This window comes from Hypomesus nipponensis, chromosome 3 (assembly GCF_054491055.1).
Source record: "Hypomesus nipponensis isolate SF chromosome 3, ASM5449105v1, whole genome shotgun sequence".
Classification (NCBI taxonomy): domain Eukaryota; kingdom Metazoa; phylum Chordata; class Actinopteri; order Osmeriformes; family Osmeridae; genus Hypomesus; species Hypomesus nipponensis.
In genome coordinates, this window is record NC_140363.1 from 12,580,320 (window position 1) to 12,598,964 (window position 18,645).

Consider the following 18,645-nt stretch of genomic DNA (forward strand, 5'->3'; position numbering starts at 1 on the left):
ATTTATGCCCTCCATTTCCCTGGCTGGCTTCCATTCCTAGCCTAGACAAGATTACTGCAAAATCAACCGGCCATCAACAGGTGTGATTACAGCACAGCCCAGAGGACAACAGTCTGGCAGTTTCATGGTGAGAGAGAATCATTTTCATGCATCTCATGAATTGAAAGGAGGCTTTGCTTATCTTATCAACTGGATGCTGACTGGTCATTTCAATATTAAGAAATGCATTGGGGTAGAGTGGAACAATGATATTTGTGTCAAATAATAGACATGTCTTTTAGTTCTGCTACAAACAACAATTCTTTACAAATATATGTATTTCCCATCCAGACCTACAGATTGCCTGTGGTGTTGCTGACGCATAATAATTACCTCAACATAGTGAGGATGAAATCACTCAATCTCAAGCTTTGCTGTGACTGTGACTGGCAAACTGAAGACGCCACTCCACCATTCCGGTCTTCAGATCCCTGTAACAAACAGCAGCTCTAGCCATGTTCCTCCCAAGGTCAAACTACTGCAGAGGGCAAAGCTTTCATCCAGGACTGGAGGGGCTGCCGCTGGCGTCATCACTGAGCTATCAACGAGCTACCTGTCACCATGCTACGCACGCCGCAAAACTGGGGCGGGGAGTTGCGTAAACAACAAAGCCTAAAGTGAACGGCAAATAGTTTACTCGGTTTTCTACTGACACTTCTCCTGACAAGGACTGACAGCGGTTGTTCTCTCTGTCCACCGTGTTCCTTTAAAGGAGCGTTTCCACAACAAGCACGTTGCTTGGAGGGAAATGTTGGAGGATTTCCGCATATGACTGATATACCTGAGCAAATCCCTGTTCAGAAGAATCCCTCCAAGGAAGACTGTGAAGAAATCTTCAAGAATGTGTGCTGGCTGTGCTGAACCCTGGACTAAAGGTCTGCCTTGGAACAACAGAAATCTGAAGCGGACCAACTCCCTTTTCACAAAGCTACAGTCAGCGTGAAGGAATTCCACCCTCCAGGAAACAATGTGCAATATGCAGGAAGGGGCTGACTTCTTATCGGAATGCACAACAGTGAACCATACCACTGGTGTTTTCAAGTCAAGCAGCGGGAGGGAAAACAGCATTTTCATCAGGGCCTCTTATAGAAAACCTTATCTTCTTACTGTCAGCTGGACGTTTGGTCTTTGCCATAGCAACAGGGCTTGTGTTTAGAGCATTGTCAGCGGATCAGGGGGAAACCTGCTTGTGTTAAACTCTAGACTAGACCATGACTACAATACCCAGCATGGCCTTCTACCTCAGAGCTTCCAACAGCCACTCTGGTGGCTCTGTGGCCACCTACACAAACACTGTGTGTGCCATGTTCTGTGTGTGCCATGTTCTGTGTGGCTTGGCAGCTGTTCCTGTTCCTGGACACGACCCCCCCCCCCCCCCTCTCCTCTCTTCCTCACCTTCCTCCTCATTTTCCTGTTTGTCCTCCTCCTAGTCCCATCGTACTCACCAACTGATCAATAATGCGTTGCCTCAACGTTGGTGGGTCATCACGAAGGCTTTGTTGTTGTTGTTGTTGTTGCACCGAGCTGCAATTTTCACCTCTGCAGGGCCCAGATTAGTCAATGCTGAACCAAAGCATGTTATGTCAGCACAGCCTGACAGACGGACTACAGTAGCCATTTTGGTAAGAAAGCAGCTCAGAGTAATTGAAGCATCAAATTATATCTTGAGTCCTTTTAGTGTGTTTGAAGTGTGGCTAGAGGGAGAAAACAGGGCCATGGATGCTCTCTGTTTGACTTTTTGTTTATTGTGTGATTGATGTTGACTCCGAGCTGGCTAGCCTGACTTATGAAACACATAGAACAGTAGACCAATTCAAAGTGCCGCTTTGGTGGCTGTTATAGAATAACAAACCCATACTATAAAGCCCAGGCTTTTGAAGATGTTTACCTAAATGTGTCTGTGTGTGTGTGAACACAAGTTTATAACGATTTACAGATTTAAGCTGCATAGGTAAGACATTTCCAAGACCAGAACACACACAATGCTGAAGCAGTGAGCAGCTGCTGTGGGTCTGCAATGACCTGTAACTGTCAGCTGGATGATGACAATCAGCCCATAGCAACCCAGCACACATGTGAAGCCGGGGGCTGTGTGGAAACCCCCTACATGGCGACAGACCAAGTGGTGCTCCTCTGTACTGTACCTCTACCAAGTACTGTACCTATTCAACTGTGTCTCGCTTCCTTTTTGCCTCCCTTTCCCTCCTCTTTCTGTAATGAACAGCAGTCTGCCTTCAACCATGCATATTCCCTTTCTTCTTCCTTCAAAATGACTTTGTTTCTGGCCTGTAGCCTAATAAGCTTTGTCTTAGCTTACCTTGAATTGATTATCTGCTTGTTTGCACTGTGGGACTCTGTTTCTTTGAGTTGAAGGATGTCTGTACATGCTGCAGATAATGATATGATGCACACAGACTTCTGCTGCCAATGTCAAACAACAGCAGGGGCTAATTTTGTTGCTACGTTTGTTATGTGTTAGCTATCTCTCTGTCTCTCTTCCTCTGTCTCACACTAGATGTGTTAAAGTGACCCAAATACACAGACAGGCCCCATATTGTTGCTCCTCAACGTGTATATTACTCCATTATTTTAGTGTGTGTCACAGTCCATAATATGGAATCATGGCATCTCAAGAAACATGTATTTTTGTGTCTGCACTGACCAGTGTGTGTGTTTGGTGTTTGTGCGAAAAAGGAGGCATGGAGGCAAGTGTATTAAAGAGGAAATTGAGAGTGAAATTAGTCTGGCAGCATTGGGCTGTGTGTGTGTGTGTGTGGGGGGGGGGTACATGTGTGTGTATAGCACTGAGGACGCCACTACAATTGTCACTGCTGACTCATCTCAGACTGGCCTACTGCGTGTGTCCGTGCCGAGGGTTCTGATAGAGTCACACACACGCAGGGTGGTAGACTGCCTTAGTGGGCAGTGCTTGTCGTGGGTCAGCGCTCGCTGTGGTCGTTACCAAAGCACTTAATGGCTCCAGATGTGGAAGGAAGGCAGGGCCTCTCTGTATCACCCAGGACCAGAGATGGCTCTGAGACTGGTGACATGAGGAGTCACCTGACTAGGGGTTTGAGGATGTGACCCCCCCCCCTCCCCCAGCTCTCCATGGATCCCCATGTAGCACTGCATGAGCTCACTCATCAGTCAGCAGAAGATTGTGTGGAGTTCCTCATCTCGCCTCTTGCTCAACTCAGTTTTTGCATCGCTAAATTTTCTGTAAGCAACCGCTCAGAGTGATTAGAGGAGTGAACACCCTCGCAAAACAAACAAACAAACAAGCAAGACACACCCTTGTGAACGTGCAGACACGCACACATACACTCACAGAGGCTGGGTGGGGGGGGCAGGTGTTGTATAAGAGCAGATGTCTCATCTGAAGTAGAGAGTAGAGAGGAATAACATCCAAATGCCTTTTGGCCTTGCTGAAATTGTGCTTGTTAATCTGCCCATGCTAATGAATGAGATTCACCATGGGAACAATCTGTGGAACTGCACTTAGACTACACACACACACAAATGAATGCATTGCTGATAAATATTCAAACTGCTCAGCACTGAGGGCGTGCTCTGTGCAGAGAAGTTCTACATTAGCTTGGCTTCTCTGAGCCTTTGCGTTGTTGTGTATGTGTTTGTAGTGTGGGTGTCAGACTCTTTATAACAGGAGTTCATCTCAGTGGGCCGAAGGTGTGTGTGTATAGCAGTGAGTGTGCAGTTATCCCTGTATACTCTGTGTGATAAAGAGGGGACAGGAGAGGGGCTTGGAGGACCACTGATAGCATGTCCTCCCTCAGACTCCTTCCTGCTTCCATGAGTCTACCTGCACAGGAACCTAGCATGGAGAGGAAGTCTGGACGAATTGAGATGTCATTATTGCACTGTAGTATTAGTATTTTTGTTCACCATGCATTAATATCTAGTTAATAATAAAGATGATTTAGCGTCTGCTAAAGAATACAATGTATATTTTTTTATCATATCTTGACCTACTTATTTTGTCCTACTCAAGAAGAGTGAAAAACAGAACTCTCCTTTTTGAACCCCATCTCTGTCTCTGCTCCAGGTGAACTTTGTAGTGTGCCAGCTGTTTGCCCTGCTGACAGCTGTGTGGTTCCGCCTGTACCTCCACCCCAGTAAGACCAGCACCTTCGTCAGACACGTGGTGGCCACGCTGCTGGGCTTCTACCTGGCTCTCTTCTGCTTCGGCTGGTGAGTCTCCCTCTTCTGTCGCTTCCTCTCCCGTCATCTTTCTCTCTCCCTCTTTCCCTTCCTTTATTCCTTCTTCTCGTTCTCTCGCTCTCTCTGCAGCTTTCTCTGTCTTTCCCTCTCTGTCCCTTCATCTTATTCTCTCTCTCTCTCTCTCTCTCTCTCTCTGTCTGTCTGTCTGTCTGTCTGTCTGTCTGTCTGTCTGTCTGTCTGTCTGTCTGTCTGTCTCTCTCTCTCTCTCTCTCTCTCTCTCTCTCTCTGTCTCTCTCTCTCTCTCTCTCTTCCTGTACACCCTTGGCCAAGGTAAACAGGTCGATGCATGTGTAATTGATATTTATTTAGACAGACTGTTTTGTTCTAGGGGAGCAGAGGATGGATACGTATATATGTGTGTGAGTGACAATAAAAACGCTAGCCAGCTATTGATCTCCCTGTCTGGATAAAACAGTGAAACAGGAACCCTGGGATGTGGTACCCGTGTCACTGTTCCAACGCAGCTGGAAGTCTGATAGAGGATATAGATAATGGACCTGTATTGTACATGGTAATATTGAGACTGTTGTGGTTAGTTGATATTGCAATGTGGTTAGAGGTGCAGACTCTGGCTGTCTGACAGGCTCTACGAAACCACAAATCATTGCATGAACAGTGAACACATGAAAAGTATAATAGGGAGTATAAAAAAAAGTAATAATGCCAAAAGCTATAAATGGCGACAGTCAAGTCTACACTATAAATCCATAGGAGCTCCAACACAGACATTTCAGTGTTTACTCCACAAGGCTGCACACATTCATGTCTGTAATATTAAGTACCAACTAAATAAGTTGTGCTGTACAAGATCCTTGGTGACGACAAACACATGCTCACAGGCAAGCAAACACATGTACACACACACTCACACACACACACACTCACACACACACACACACACACACACGCACACACACGCACACACACACACACACACAGTGACTAGTGTTCCTCAGAGGGCACACACAGCCCTGGGGGATCTCTCCAGCAGATGCTGCATTCTGTAGGGTTATTTTAGGATCTTTTGCACCCCCACCTCTCACAAGGATATTTTCATATCATTCTTGAGATGAGCAGTCTCTCCTGAGTTCCAGGCGTATGCAGTTCTGGGCCTAGCTTAGGAGGCTAGGATGGCATTTTCTTAGCTGCAGGTTCAAGCCTGCCACATACATTCAAGTGTGACAGTCACATGAGCAGTCCCTGCCATTAGCATATTCTAGACACGACTGATCTGCAGGTGGCACGCCTACCTCCAGCTGCCACAGCAAGACTAGGCCTCCGCTTGTGTCTGACAGAACCTGTTCCCTGCTTATCCTCTTAAAACCCCTTCCCTTTCCTCAAACACCCCCCCCCCCACCACCACCACCGCCCTCTCCTCCTTTAACACCCCCCACCTCCTGCTCCTCTTAAAACACCCTCCTCTTGCTCCTCCTCTGACACCCCCCACCCCCTGCTGTTGTGTTGCTGCGTACTCAATATGACCCCCCCCCCCCCCCGGAAGGGAGTGTTAGATCATCACAGACCTCCTTCATAGCTCACAGGCTGGTGGGTCTGATGAGGGGGTGAGACATGTCTTCTTCAAAGGAAGGGCAATACTGTCTGTAGGACCTGACGGCAACAATAGAACCGTCTGGTAAACGGCTTCCTGACAGAATGTTCCCCGCGCCTGTAAGAACACATTCAGAGCTCTTTTGTAGGAAATAATCATTCAGGGTTCCACCCTGCTGAAAATGAGAGTGGTTCTATCAATGTAGATGTTAAGAGGTTCCATCTTTCTAACTCCTCTTCCTGCTGTTGTTGTTTCTAGGTATGCCTTACACTTCCTGGTGCAGAGTGGGCTGTCCTACAGCATCATGATCTTCGCTGGCCTGGAGCACATGCACAAGTGAGTGTCTACCTCCCTCTCCCCAGGTCACCATTCCTCCAGCTGGAGAGGCAGCTCTCTGCGAGGGTGCCTCGTAGAGTCGGGCTGCTGAAGAGTAGAACTGGGAGGGTTAGGGTTGGAGCAGCAGGAGCAGTGGTAGTAGCTTGCTGCGTTGCTGCGTTGCTGTGTTGCCGCGTTGCTGTGTTGGAGCTGGAGAGTGTAGACTCCTCATAGTGATGGCTTTGCCCCCCCCCCCCCTCCCAAGGCTTCCATCTGTGTTTGTGACTCTTCAACACATGTACACTCGTAACACATACACACTTATAAACACACACATGTACACACAGTTTTTCCTTCTCTTCTCTTGGGGTTTAGGCTGGTTATGGATGCTGCACTGGAGGCATCTGTGAAGCCCTTTGTGACTTGTAATAGGGGCTGTACAACACATATTTAAATATCAATTTTCTGTGCAGTTAATTTTTTTAACGTGACTATTCAAAGCAATACTGTGTTTGTATCAGTGGGGTAATTTGTTTCTAGTGTTCCTGGTAGACACAAGGTCAGCACATTGCCTTAACTGTAGTTGAAGGAAGATGACTGCCCTCCAAGCCATGCCAACCTTGCCACAGTGTTCAAGGGTCAGTCTCAGAGATCAGAGACAGAGAGGGGGGGGGGGGGTGCTGTGTCATAATTAGCCTGGAATGGCATTGAACCGCAGGAAGGTGGGAGGTTTATGTAACTGTGTATGTGTGGGTATCTGTGTTTGTTTATCTGGACCAGGGGTTGAGCTTCGACTCACGCTGTATGTGCTGAAATTACAGATGGCCCTTCTTCTGTTTTCTGCTCAGTCATCCCCCTCTCCCCTCTGTCTTTGTCTCCCCCCATCCATAGAGATGAAATGGAGCGGAACAGATATGTATTTACACTGTAGCTAGCTGCTCATCCTTTCGTGGAGGGCACTTAAACAAATGAGCTTGCCATGCAATGGGGAGCAACTGGGCAAAACACAGCTCTATTGCAGGCCACAGGTGTACAGTCTACCCATGTCAGATACATGGTAAAGCTTGGCTGAGGAGACCTGCCTGTGAGGGACAGTTGACAGGAGGTGATGAGGAGTTTGGGCCAGGCACAGCGGATCACAGGATTCTCTAACTGTCTTCCTGTTCAGAGGTTGGCTACATACCTCCTGTCAGTCATTGGCTAGGAGAGCAGGGTAATGTCCTTATGGGTAATGTCCGTCTGAGTAATGTTTAACTGTCTCTCGGTGGATGAACAGATGCCTTGAATGAATCAATGAATGCCTTAACCTAGAAAGTATGGCCTGGTCTCCAATGTAATCCAAGTGCCGCCTACTTGTGGTGGAAAACCCACCTCCACAGTCTTCAGACTGACTATTTGACTTGTATATGTTTTCAGTACAGACAGGGGTCAGACATATAAAACAAAAAACTGTTGTTTAAAGTGAAAAATGTAAAAAAGAAATAAAAAAGAATAGTTTGCATAAGTACATGATCAGAGTGTGTTCCAATCCTACTTCAAACTGAAGTGTTATACCTCTCCACAGCAGCTTCTAAACATTCCAGATCAGCCAGCCAATGGTTGAGCTGCAAGTCATGGCTGCTTGACCAGCTGTCTAAACTGATTGATTGAACCTGATGTGTGGAGGAGGGGGAGTGGTCACACCATCCCCAGCTGACACAACCAATCAGTCAATAGGTGTGTTTGACTTCATGCAGCGCCGGCGTCGCCTGCAGCCCGACTGACTTGAAGCAGCCAATGGCATTCTCAGCTTCAAGGCAGCCGACTGCAGCCGGCTTTCGGTGGCGCCGGCGCTGCATGAAGTCGAACGCACCCAATGTCTCAGATACCCTGCAGATCCGATCCCGCCCCTGAATCACACGACAGAGTAGCAAGACACAAACATGGTTTTGCTGAATACTGAACACTTTATCTGTGTGTGTGTGTGAGTTTTTGTATATATAATTGATTTACATAATAATGAATACATGACATTACATTATAATGTGTGTTTGTGTGCCTGTGTCTGTGTGATGCCAAACACTCTAGAAGAGACAGACATAGCGTGTGCAATAAGTAAGTAGATGTAGGCAGATTTGACACAGATAAGGCCATGAAATTCTGGCAGCCTTGCTAAAAACTAAGCCTAAAAAACAACAATGGTAGCGTGTGCAAATGTTTGTGTTTGTATCCAGAGAGGTGAAGCATAGGTCAGGATCCCTTGAGCCAGAATAAAACCTTTATTTACTCTTCTCTAGTTTCCCTGCAGTGTTTGCAGCCCACCAGGGCGTCCCCTAGGGCCAGCGGTCTGCATGCTGGCCTCCTGCAGTGTTTGCAGCCCACCAGGGCGTCCCCTAGGGCCAGCGGTCTGCATGCTGGCCTCCTGCAGTGTTTGCAGCCCACCAGGGCGTCCCCTAGGGCCAGCGGTCTGCATGCTGGCCTCCTGCAGTGTTTGCAGCCCACCAGGGCGTCCCCTAGGGCCAGCGGTCTGCATGCTGGCCTCCTGCAGTGTTTGCAGCCCACCAGGGCGTCCCCTAGGGCCAGCGGTCTGCATGCTGGCCTCCTGCAGTGTTTGCAGCCCACCAGGGCGTCCCCTAGGGCCAGCGGTCTGCATGCTGGCCTCCTGCAGTGTTTGCAGCCCACCAGGGCGTCCCCTAGGGCCAGCGGTCTGCATGCTGGCCTCCTGCAGTGTTTGCAGCCCACCAGGGCGTCCCCTAGGGCCAGCGGTCTGCATGCTGGCCTCCTGCAGTGTTTGCAGCCCACCAGGGCGTCCCCTAGGGCCAGCGGTCTGCATGCTGGCCTCCTGCAGTGTTTGCAGCCCACCAGGGCGTCCCCTAGGGCCAGCGGTCTGCATGCTGGCCTCCTGCAGTGTTTGCAGCCCACCAGGGCGTCCCCTAGGGCCAGCGGTCTGCATGCTGGCCTCCTGCAGTGTTTGCAGCCCACCAGGGCGTCCCCTAGGGCCAGCGGTCTGCATGCTGGCCTCCTGCAGTGTTTGCAGCCCACCAGGGCGTCCCCTAGGGCCAGCGGTCTGCATGCTGGCCTCCTGCAGTGTTTGCAGCCCACCAGGGCGTCCCCTAGGGCCAGCGGTCTGCATGCTGGCCTCCTGCAGTGTTTGCAGCCCACCAGGGCGTCCCCTAGGGCCAGCGGTCTGCATGCTGGCCTCCTGCAGTGTTTGCAGCCCACCAGGGCGTCCCCTAGGGCCAGCGGTCTGCATGCTGGCCTGTCTGCAGGCCTCCCTCAGCGGGGAGCCAGGCTCCTTGAGTCTGAGGATGCATCTGAGGCCTGCAGGCTAACTGACTGAGGACAGAAAGGAAACAAATGAATTTCCTCTTCTACAGGAAAAAAAGAATGTTACAAAAACAAAGGACATTAGAACGACAGACTTCCCCATAGGACTGCTTTAAATATATCCCACTGTCACGCTTTTCATATCCTGACTGCTGCTGAGACTGCAAATACTGCAGGAGATTGCTGAGAGCTATAACGATGGCTCTGGCCAGAAAAGATCTCCTGGCTGGGTAGTTTGATGGTGGCTATTTAGGAAAGTCCCTTATGGTCTTGACTCCCCCAAGGTCAAACACCACCAAATTCATGTTTGTGGTGGCCCAGGGACCGTTGGCTGGCTTTGACGTCATTAAGGGTGAGGATAGGGAGTGGGGTGTGAGGTTGGGGGGTGGGGGCTGTGGGCTGAGGGCGGGGGCTGGGTGTTTGTGGAGGAGCACAGTCTCTGACCGACTTTGATAACCTCCTCTGCTGTCATACTGCTGTGAGCACAAGGAAACTGAGTGGGTGTGATAAGTGATTTTCTCTCTCTCTCTCTCTCTCTCTCTCTCTCTCTCTCTCTCTCTCTCTCTCTCTCTCTCTGTGTGTCCCTCTCTCTGTGTCCCTCTCTCTCTCTCTCTCTCTCTCTCTCTCTCTCTCTCTCTCTCTGTCCCTCTCCCTATCTCTCAACTTCCTCACTCCTGTTTCAAAACTTTCCACCTCAAAATGGCTAACAACGCCAGGACATTAAGTAGACAAACATGAACTCTTGCCCCAGCCTGCCTTGTTAAACCCTACGGCTGCTCTTGCAGTGAAGACAAAATTTTAACAGGATTCTCTCTGAACTGACTGCTAATAGAGAACAATGAGCCAGTGTACAGTGTTGGAAGGAGGGTGGTACCCTGCACCATGACTAGTGTGGGCACAATTTGCTCTGAGATGCCCATTGTAATGCTGAGCGCTCGGGGGGAAGGGACTATTGCTGCTGTATCTCTCTCAGACCAAGCATGGCTTGGTATTACAATGAGATTCTTGTATACACACACTAGCAGTACATACACACACACACACCCGCGCACGCACTCGCACACTGTAAACGAAGAGCAACAGAGAAAGGCAGGCTGTGACATTGTTGTCAGAGGGTTGTCAGAATGTCTTTGAAATGTTTGCAGATGTGTTTGTGGTCTAAAGCAGGCCTGTCAGTTGGGATGCTGGCCAAATCATGAGCTTTGATAAGTTGCTGAAGCCTCTTTTGGTTGCTGCTGGTCAGAGAATGCTTGTAACTACTTTCACCCTCTGTGTTCAATTTGATCCTTGAGGTCACATCCTAGAACTTTCTTTAAGTGAGTGCTGATTGAAAAAAGGAATTTTGATTTCTCTGTTGAACGTTATTGTAATAAAACTGAACTTGGGACTGGTTTTGTTTAAGCACAGTTTCTTACTGACAGTCTGTCTTGTGTCTGAAAAAAGTCATACAATGTCCTATAGCCTCTTAGGCTTCCACAGCCCCAGCTGTAGTGGTTAGTAGATTAATTCTAAGCCTTTCTAATTCAACCACTGATCTCTGTTCTTATAACTGACAGACTACAGCAGGCTCCTGCACACTTTTCCTCTCCTTCCATCCTCCTCCTCTCCTCCTCCTGTCATCTCCTCTCCTTTTTCTCCTCTTCGCCTTCCCTCCTCTTCCTCTCCTCACCAGGGGCGGATCTAGCGATTTTCATTCGGGGTGGCAATGGGGTGCAGTGTTTCCCCTAGGATTTTTTTTAGCAGTGGGGGCAGGTCTGAACGACCCCCCCACCCCCTCCCCCTCCTCGGCCGAAGTAAAGTTCTAACCCTATATTTTGGAGTAGGTTAATGTAACAGTCTAATAACAAATGTAATATTGCATATATTTATTTATATATATATATATATATATATATATATATATATATCCTCTTTTCCGTAAAGCAATACTGTTAGTCTATTTAAAGTATTTTCTAAATGGCAGAAATATGCTGCCAATTAATAATTGATGTAACCACTTATTGTAAATGGTCAGTAGCCTAGCCTATCGATCAAGGTACTCGAAAGCATGTACACTGTTGGCTTCATTTGATCTTGATAGGCTAAGCATTCTGTAGCAAATAATAACAATATACCCACTATTAATTAAAACTACTTCAGCTTAATAATGCCCTTAAAATACAAACGTGAGCAAGGGCAGCAATCGCTATCGAATCAACATGCATGCAATTATGCTAGCAGGGGAAGAATACAAACAACAAAAATCACCAGTTAAATTAAATTTGCAATAACTGTAGACTAATACAATAACAGGCTTTAATGAACTGAAAACATAAGTTATACAACTTACAGTTCTCAAGGACGCACCCACGCAATCTCAACTGCGCTGTGAAGCGCGGGTCCTTGCTATTCTCCGACATGCACTCTAACAATCACTGCTGTTAGACGGCCTAAAATCTTGTACAGCCCTATTTCTGATACCGTGGCAGCAGAAATTTAGGGGAAACACTGGCAGAAGGAAGTTGTTGGGTGGCCTCCTGGAGGCAAATCAAAACCCAATATACAGGATACAGGATAACAGGGATCTTCCAGAGCTGGCTGCTACTGGGACACACTAAGATGGACTCCGTGGTGCCATAACATATGTGCTCTTGATGACCCACCTGACAACAAACAAGAGTTCCTCTGATACCCATGAGAGTGACCACATGTGCTCAAGTCATGGTTATGAGAATCTGTCGCATTTTGTTTCAAAGTGTAAATATTGACCCTGTTTCTCCTGGTCTTCTCTCGTTCTCTCTGTTTCACCCTCCACACTCTCTCCTCCTCATAATCTCTCTATCTCTCCCTGCAGGTACTGTTTTGTGGTGGCTCTGGGTTACCTCAGCTTCTGTCAGATAACACGCGTCTATGTCTTTGACTACAGCATGTACTCTGCAGATTTCACTGGGTAAGTTCTTAGCATTCACATGTCACGGCTGGATACTGGATATTGAATATAACTGAAGAGGCAGTGTCATAGTGTTATCTGCCCACTGGGGGGGGGGGGGCATTGATCAAGACTTCAGTTCCCAGTTCACTCTCCTTCAGACCGTCTGATGAACCAGACAGCAAATCAGGCTGGGGCGAAGGTGGCCAGTTGCTAGGCAACCACACTGAGAGGCCTGCACCTGCTGTCTGTGTGTGTCTCTCTCTCTGTCTCTCTTTCTATCTCTGTGTCTCTCTCTGTCTCTCTTTCTATCTCTGTGTCTCTCTCCCTGTCTCTCTTTCTATCTCTGTCTCTCTCTCGCTCTTTGATTTGCTTTCTCTTTTTATTTCTGTCATAGACGTTCAGAAATGTGAGTTTTCTGTACAGAAACACTTGTTGGAGGGTAAGTCGGCCCCACTAACAGTTCACCATGTCTCTTACCTGTTTTTCTCTCACAGACCAATGATGGTCATCACACAGAAGATCACCAGCCTGGCGTTTGAGATACACGACGGTGAGCTCAAGTTGGAGTGTGTGTGCGTGCGTGTGCACTTGTGCGTTTCATAAATCTGAGAGCAGATAAGAACACTTCCTGTCTGCCGTTTGATCCAACAAAGAGATTCTATCTAGAACAGAATACACACCCCACACCTTTGCTCTGCCAGGCACATACACATTCCTGTTTCATCACTTTGTTTGCTTATCTAGCCATGCTCGAGTGTCATTCAGAAACAACCCTTTTCCCTAACAATCTTTGTCGTGATGCGGTAAGCCTCAGGGCTTCTACTCCGAGCAGGTTTGACATTGGTCTTCCGGTTGAGAGAGCATGGCTAGGTTGATAACACCCTTATGTAATGGACATTACATAGAGACTGTGACATTCTCTCCCTCCCCCACCCCTTTCTCTGTGTGCCTGTCTAGCCTATAGCATCCATAATGCACATTCACATAGAGGAGGGGTGGAAGGAGGAGAGGGGGAAGGAGGAGTGGAGAAGATTACTAAGCTTTAGTCTCCTTTGAAGTCTCAGGCCTCTGACTGCTTCTCGTGTCTGTGTTACAAGTCCAGATGCAGCCAAAAGGCCACACTAACTAATTAAAGCTGGAGGGAGATAGGGAGGGAGTAAAGGAAGGAGGGAAAATGGGCGATGGGACTGGTGGATTAGAATAAATGAGTTAAAGAAAAAAGCAAGGGTGACCAGACTCTTTATTTTTGAGAAAAGTGTTTTGGTTTTTGCATGCGCGTTGGTGGTTACTGTTTATATCCTTGTGTGTTTGGTGTATTAATTCTCTCCTAGGGTACTGATCCCCCTCATAAGACCATAATCCTCCGTCTCAGTGGACTGTCACAGTGCTAATACAGCCATTGCTAATCCTACTGCTACTGTTACTGTGACTTATTGTTACGGTGCCCTACTGCTACTGTTACGGTGCCCTACTGCTACTGTTACTGTGACTTACTGCTACTGTTACTGTGCCCTACTGCTACTGTTATTGTGCCCTACTGCTACTGTTACTGTGACCTACTGCTACTGTTACTGTGACCTACTGTTACTGTGACCTAATGCTACTGTTACTGTGACCTACTGTTACTGTGACTTACTGCTACTCTTACTGTAGGTTCATGCTACTTTTACTTCTACTGTTACATCTCAGCCTTTTCTCATCTTTGGTCAGTGTTCCATCGCTTATAGTTTGTCCCATCCCTGGGTCCTAGTTGTGAGCTTGAGGCTTTGGTTCTCTGTGGGCCAAAAAGGCTAACATACGGTGTGTGATCATTCATAGTTCTGAGGTTATGTAAGAAGCCCCTCCTCCCTGGCCCCAGCTGACTGATGCAGGGAGGATCTCGTCATTGTCACAGTCCAGGGTTACAGTCAGTGACTCCTCTTAACCCCTGACCCTGCCTTTTGCCATGAAAATGACCCCTGACACCTGTTTTAACTGGTTGTTAGGTACAGCCAGGAATCACGTGAGCTGTCCACCCTTATGTGGTTTGGCTCAGAGACAAAATGGGATTTCCATGTCTGACTCCCTGTTTGAGGCCTGTGTTTTGTGCTGTTTGCTGGAGCGTTTGTGTTTGAGGAGATTAAGACCACTCAACCACAGATTACCACTGATAATTATTTCCCACTCATTCTGTCTTTCCCTCCCTCCCTCCCTCCCTCCCTCCCTCCCTCCCTCCCTCCCTCCCTCCCTCCCTCCCTCCCTCCCTCCCTCCCTCCCTCCCTCCCTCCCTCCCTCCCTCCCTCCCTCCCTCCCTCCCTCCCTCCCTCCCTCCCTCCCTCCCTCCCTCCCTCCCTCCCTCCCTCCCTCCCTCCCTCCAACCCACCCACCCACCACCCCACTCAGGTCTGGCCAAGAAGGAGGAGCAGCTGAGCTCCAGTCAGAGATACCTAGCTGTCAGGTATGTGACTCAGGTATGTTTTTACTCTCTCAGCTGGCCTAGGACCAGCTGTTATGCTGCACTGTGATGGAACCATGTATCTATCTGTACACCTGCACCTGGATAACCTGCAAACTATACTTTCTCCTCAGTCCCCACAAAGCCTCTCATCTATGTTGATGCTGATCTTATGTTCCGTGGCAGCGAGTCTTGAATTATTTTATCAAATTTTAAAAAATCTTGCTTCATGTATGCACTATTCAAAAGCTGAAACAGGATTTTCTGAGAGATCGAGCATTGGCAGAAGCTTGAACCCATTTCATTGTTTTGTCCCTCAGTGAACGGTGTATTCTTCATATAAGTGTGATTAGATATCAGTGTTGTCTTCATATCAGTGTGATTAGATATCAGTGTTGTTTTCATATCAGTGTGATTAGATATCAGGGTTGTCTTCATATAAGTGTGATTAGATTTGATTATTCAACAACCATCCCATAATGCCCCAGTATGCTCACGCTGCAGTGTTGCACTGTGAAGGAATATGTACCCCGCTATTGAAGGACTCCCAGCAGTTGCCAGGCAACCACACGTCCACACTGTACCTTGTGACTAATGCAGACAGGAAGTTGTCAGAAACCAGCGAATCACACAATAGAGTTCAGGGAGGAGAGGGATTGAAACACCCAGCCAAACAACACTGAAATGAGCTAAGTCTTGCTCATGTAACTCAATTGTTTGTTTTGTAGAAGGTTGCACTGTATTTCTGGAAGCTAACTTCAAGAATACGGAAGGAAATGCCTTTAAACAGGACATTAGACATGACTGAATTTATGCAAGTCATCCTGGACAGGAACATCAAGCTATTGCCTGGTGCAAGAGGCTGATCTGCACTGCCCTCATTTTATTTTTCTAAAGTCTCACTTATGAGATCCAGCCCGTTGCACCAGACAACAGAGAAGGCTTGGTCATTGTGGCTGAGCCACTCAGCAGCAGGCAGTGACGGGTCGCAGGGAAATTAGCAATCAGACCATGTTCTCCTGACCACGCTGCGGGGCATATCCATCACAGTACAGCTGGCACGGAGAGAATGCCAAGCGACCCTCTCCAGACTCACACGGAGACAAGACATCTAACAGACGCCACAAACATTTAGGAAAAAACATCCCTTGAGCTCAAAGCACCCGCCCTATTCACTTGGCATCATGATCTATGGTCTTCTGTATATCCCATCTGACCACGTATTAGATTAATATTTGACCATCTTAAACTGCATGTCTCCAATTTGGATTTTAGTCCATTAATCATTCCAAGGGTTAGTTATCTAACTGTCTGTCTGTCTGTCTGTCTGTCTGTCTGTCTGTCTGTCCCTCTCTCTGTGTCTCCCTCTCTCTCCTGCGTGTGTATGGGGGTGTGTTTCCCTGCTGCCAGGAGGATGCCCAGTCTGCTGGAGTACCTGAGCTACAGCTGTAACTTCATGGGGATCCTGGCCGGCCCCACCTGCTCCTACAACGACTACATGGCCTTCATGGAGGGCACGGGCTACCACAGCATCACAGAGGCCAACGGCAAGGAGAACGGGAAGTACAAGATCAACCACCCCTCTCCTAAGGTACTGTTGGCTAGTATACTGGAGCCATGCTACTACCATGCACTGTCCCTCAAACAACCTCATGACCAATGTTACTCACAGAATAGGTTCGATGACCCTAACCGTTGACGGGTCTAATGGTTACAATCATTTTTGTAATTATATTTGACAAATGTGAATGTTAAGACTCTACTCTGATGGTGATATGTAGTTACTGTGGCAACCTCAGCAATGCCTCTGTTAGAGCACCCTCTGGTGGCCACGACTTGAGCTTCAGGAGCTTGAGCAGATAAACAAATGCTTTTGTACATCTTTACTTTGTTATCCCAAAGGCTCCTGAAAAAGCAATTCTCCTCCACCAAGACATTCGCTTGGTGGAGGAGAATGAATACTAAATGGATTCCAATTATTGTGGGAACGCCTCTGGATGGGAGATCCAGTACTCGTGTCACTGCTGTATAAATAATGCAGTAGATACCAATGAAAGCTTTCAATGACAGACCATAGTGATGATTCAGTGTTTCGTGGTGCACCTCCCATGATGCTCTTATCTCTACTTCGACTAGACTGAAGAGCACGCATCTCTTCTGCTGCATGCCAATTAGCCTGTAGCCTTCACACAATAACACCAGAGACACCAGAGAACACATAGTGAACAAAACACGATAGCAGCCTACCTGTGCACTTTCAATGGACGAGTTCTGTGAAGGGCAATTCTGTTAGATGTGTGTATTCATCAAAGGCCAGGCCCACAACAATCTGTTGGACTGCATCGTTTGGAACTTTGAGAAGTACCTTCATGTTTATCATTATTCTGTTCATTCAAGGCTACTATATCTTTTTTTTTTTTACCAGCCAATTTTCCTTTGAATGGTGTTCTGCTGTCGTGAGCAATGCTGCAAAGTTTGTGTATCATCCACATATCTTCCACACCCTCTTACTTCTCAAGTCATCAATAATGGATGTCTCACTCCAGCAGGCTGGGTCCAGTGAGGAGCTGGTGAGAAGAGGAATCCAGGCAGTGCTAAAGATAGCGCCTGAGCTCAGAGATGTGCACGGGCCGCAGCCCCATGCTGCGTGCGAGATGCTAGATTTAACGGCTCAACAGAACAGAAAGAGGGACTTCTGCTGTCAAAGATAATAGACGTTTTACCGAAATATTCCATCACGTTTGATCCCAATAGCTGTATCTGCGTTCTCGGTTGTCACTGTGTCTGTTGCTGGTCGATACAAACCTGAATAGATGTTTCATTGCTGCTATTGCGTACAATCCGATTGAGTGCATTAACCGTTCTTTTACTGGTCCTGGGATTAATAAAGGGAATAGAGTGGAACTTAATTGAATTATAAGATCTGAGATCCATATTGAGATCTGATCGTTGAATTGACTTCTCCCTCCTCAGAATGACGTGATCTCCAAGCTGTGCACGTGTGTCATCTCTCTGGGCGTCTACCTGTCCATCTACAAGTTGGTCCCAGTGGAGCGCTCCATAGACGACAGCTTCATCTCCTCCACACCCTTCTACCAGCAGGTCATCTACCTCTACCTCTCCATGCTCTCCCTGCGGCCCAAGTACTTCTTTGTTTGGACCCTGGGTGAGTGGAATGGGCCCTGGCTGGCCACTCATGAACACTAGTGGAAACTATGCAAATGCAGTATCCCTCTCTTTATTGTTTGATATTCTTTTTTTTTGAGAGTTGACGTTGTTTGCACAGTAGATTGTGTTACATTGCCCTCTAGTGGGTGTGTTAGGAACTAGCACATTCTCGGACAGCTACAGGACCAGTCAGTCTGTACTCACTCCAACAGCATGGTGATGTTAGCATGGTATGGAATGGTAATATGTAGAATGAAGGGAAGTTATCTTTCTTTTCAGTCGACTCAGTGGTCTTTTCTCCTTCATACAGCTGATGCCATCAATAACGCTGCAGGCTTCGGCTTCAATGGCTACACCAGACAGGGTATCCCGCGATGGGATCGCATATCAAACCTCAGAATAATGGACATTGAAGTCAGTTATTGTACTATTTTTAAATACATCACATTTTTTTATCTGATTATTTGACAGTAAGACCAGTAACTATCTCTCCGTTTCTAATTCCAGTTTGCCACCAGTTTCAAAACTTTCCTGGACAACTGGAATATCCAAACAGCACTTTGGCTCAAAAGGTAAACAGATCAACTTGACCAGGATAAACAGCAGAGGAACCATGCTAGAGCTGTGTGGATTTTAAGTGTGTAGCCACCATAACATCTGGTTGTTATGGTAACTCTGGGTACC

General features: G+C 47.6%; 1 protein-coding gene across 1 annotated transcript in view; it reads left to right on the plus strand.

Moving 5' to 3' along the window:
* The window catches only part of mboat2a (membrane bound O-acyltransferase domain containing 2a), a 33,523-nt gene that overhangs the window by 11,521 nt on the left and 3,357 nt on the right, over positions 1-18,645 (plus strand). The window contains exons 2-10 of the mRNA XM_084676761.1: positions 4,103-4,248; positions 6,086-6,163; positions 12,282-12,377; positions 12,854-12,909; positions 14,742-14,796; positions 16,204-16,384; positions 17,767-17,959; positions 18,272-18,375; positions 18,469-18,533. Coding sequence (XP_084532887.1) covers positions 4,103-4,248; positions 6,086-6,163; positions 12,282-12,377; positions 12,854-12,909; positions 14,742-14,796; positions 16,204-16,384; positions 17,767-17,959; positions 18,272-18,375; positions 18,469-18,533 — 974 coding nt within the window. The remainder of the gene's footprint in view (positions 1-4,102; positions 4,249-6,085; positions 6,164-12,281; positions 12,378-12,853; positions 12,910-14,741; positions 14,797-16,203; positions 16,385-17,766; positions 17,960-18,271; positions 18,376-18,468; positions 18,534-18,645) is intronic.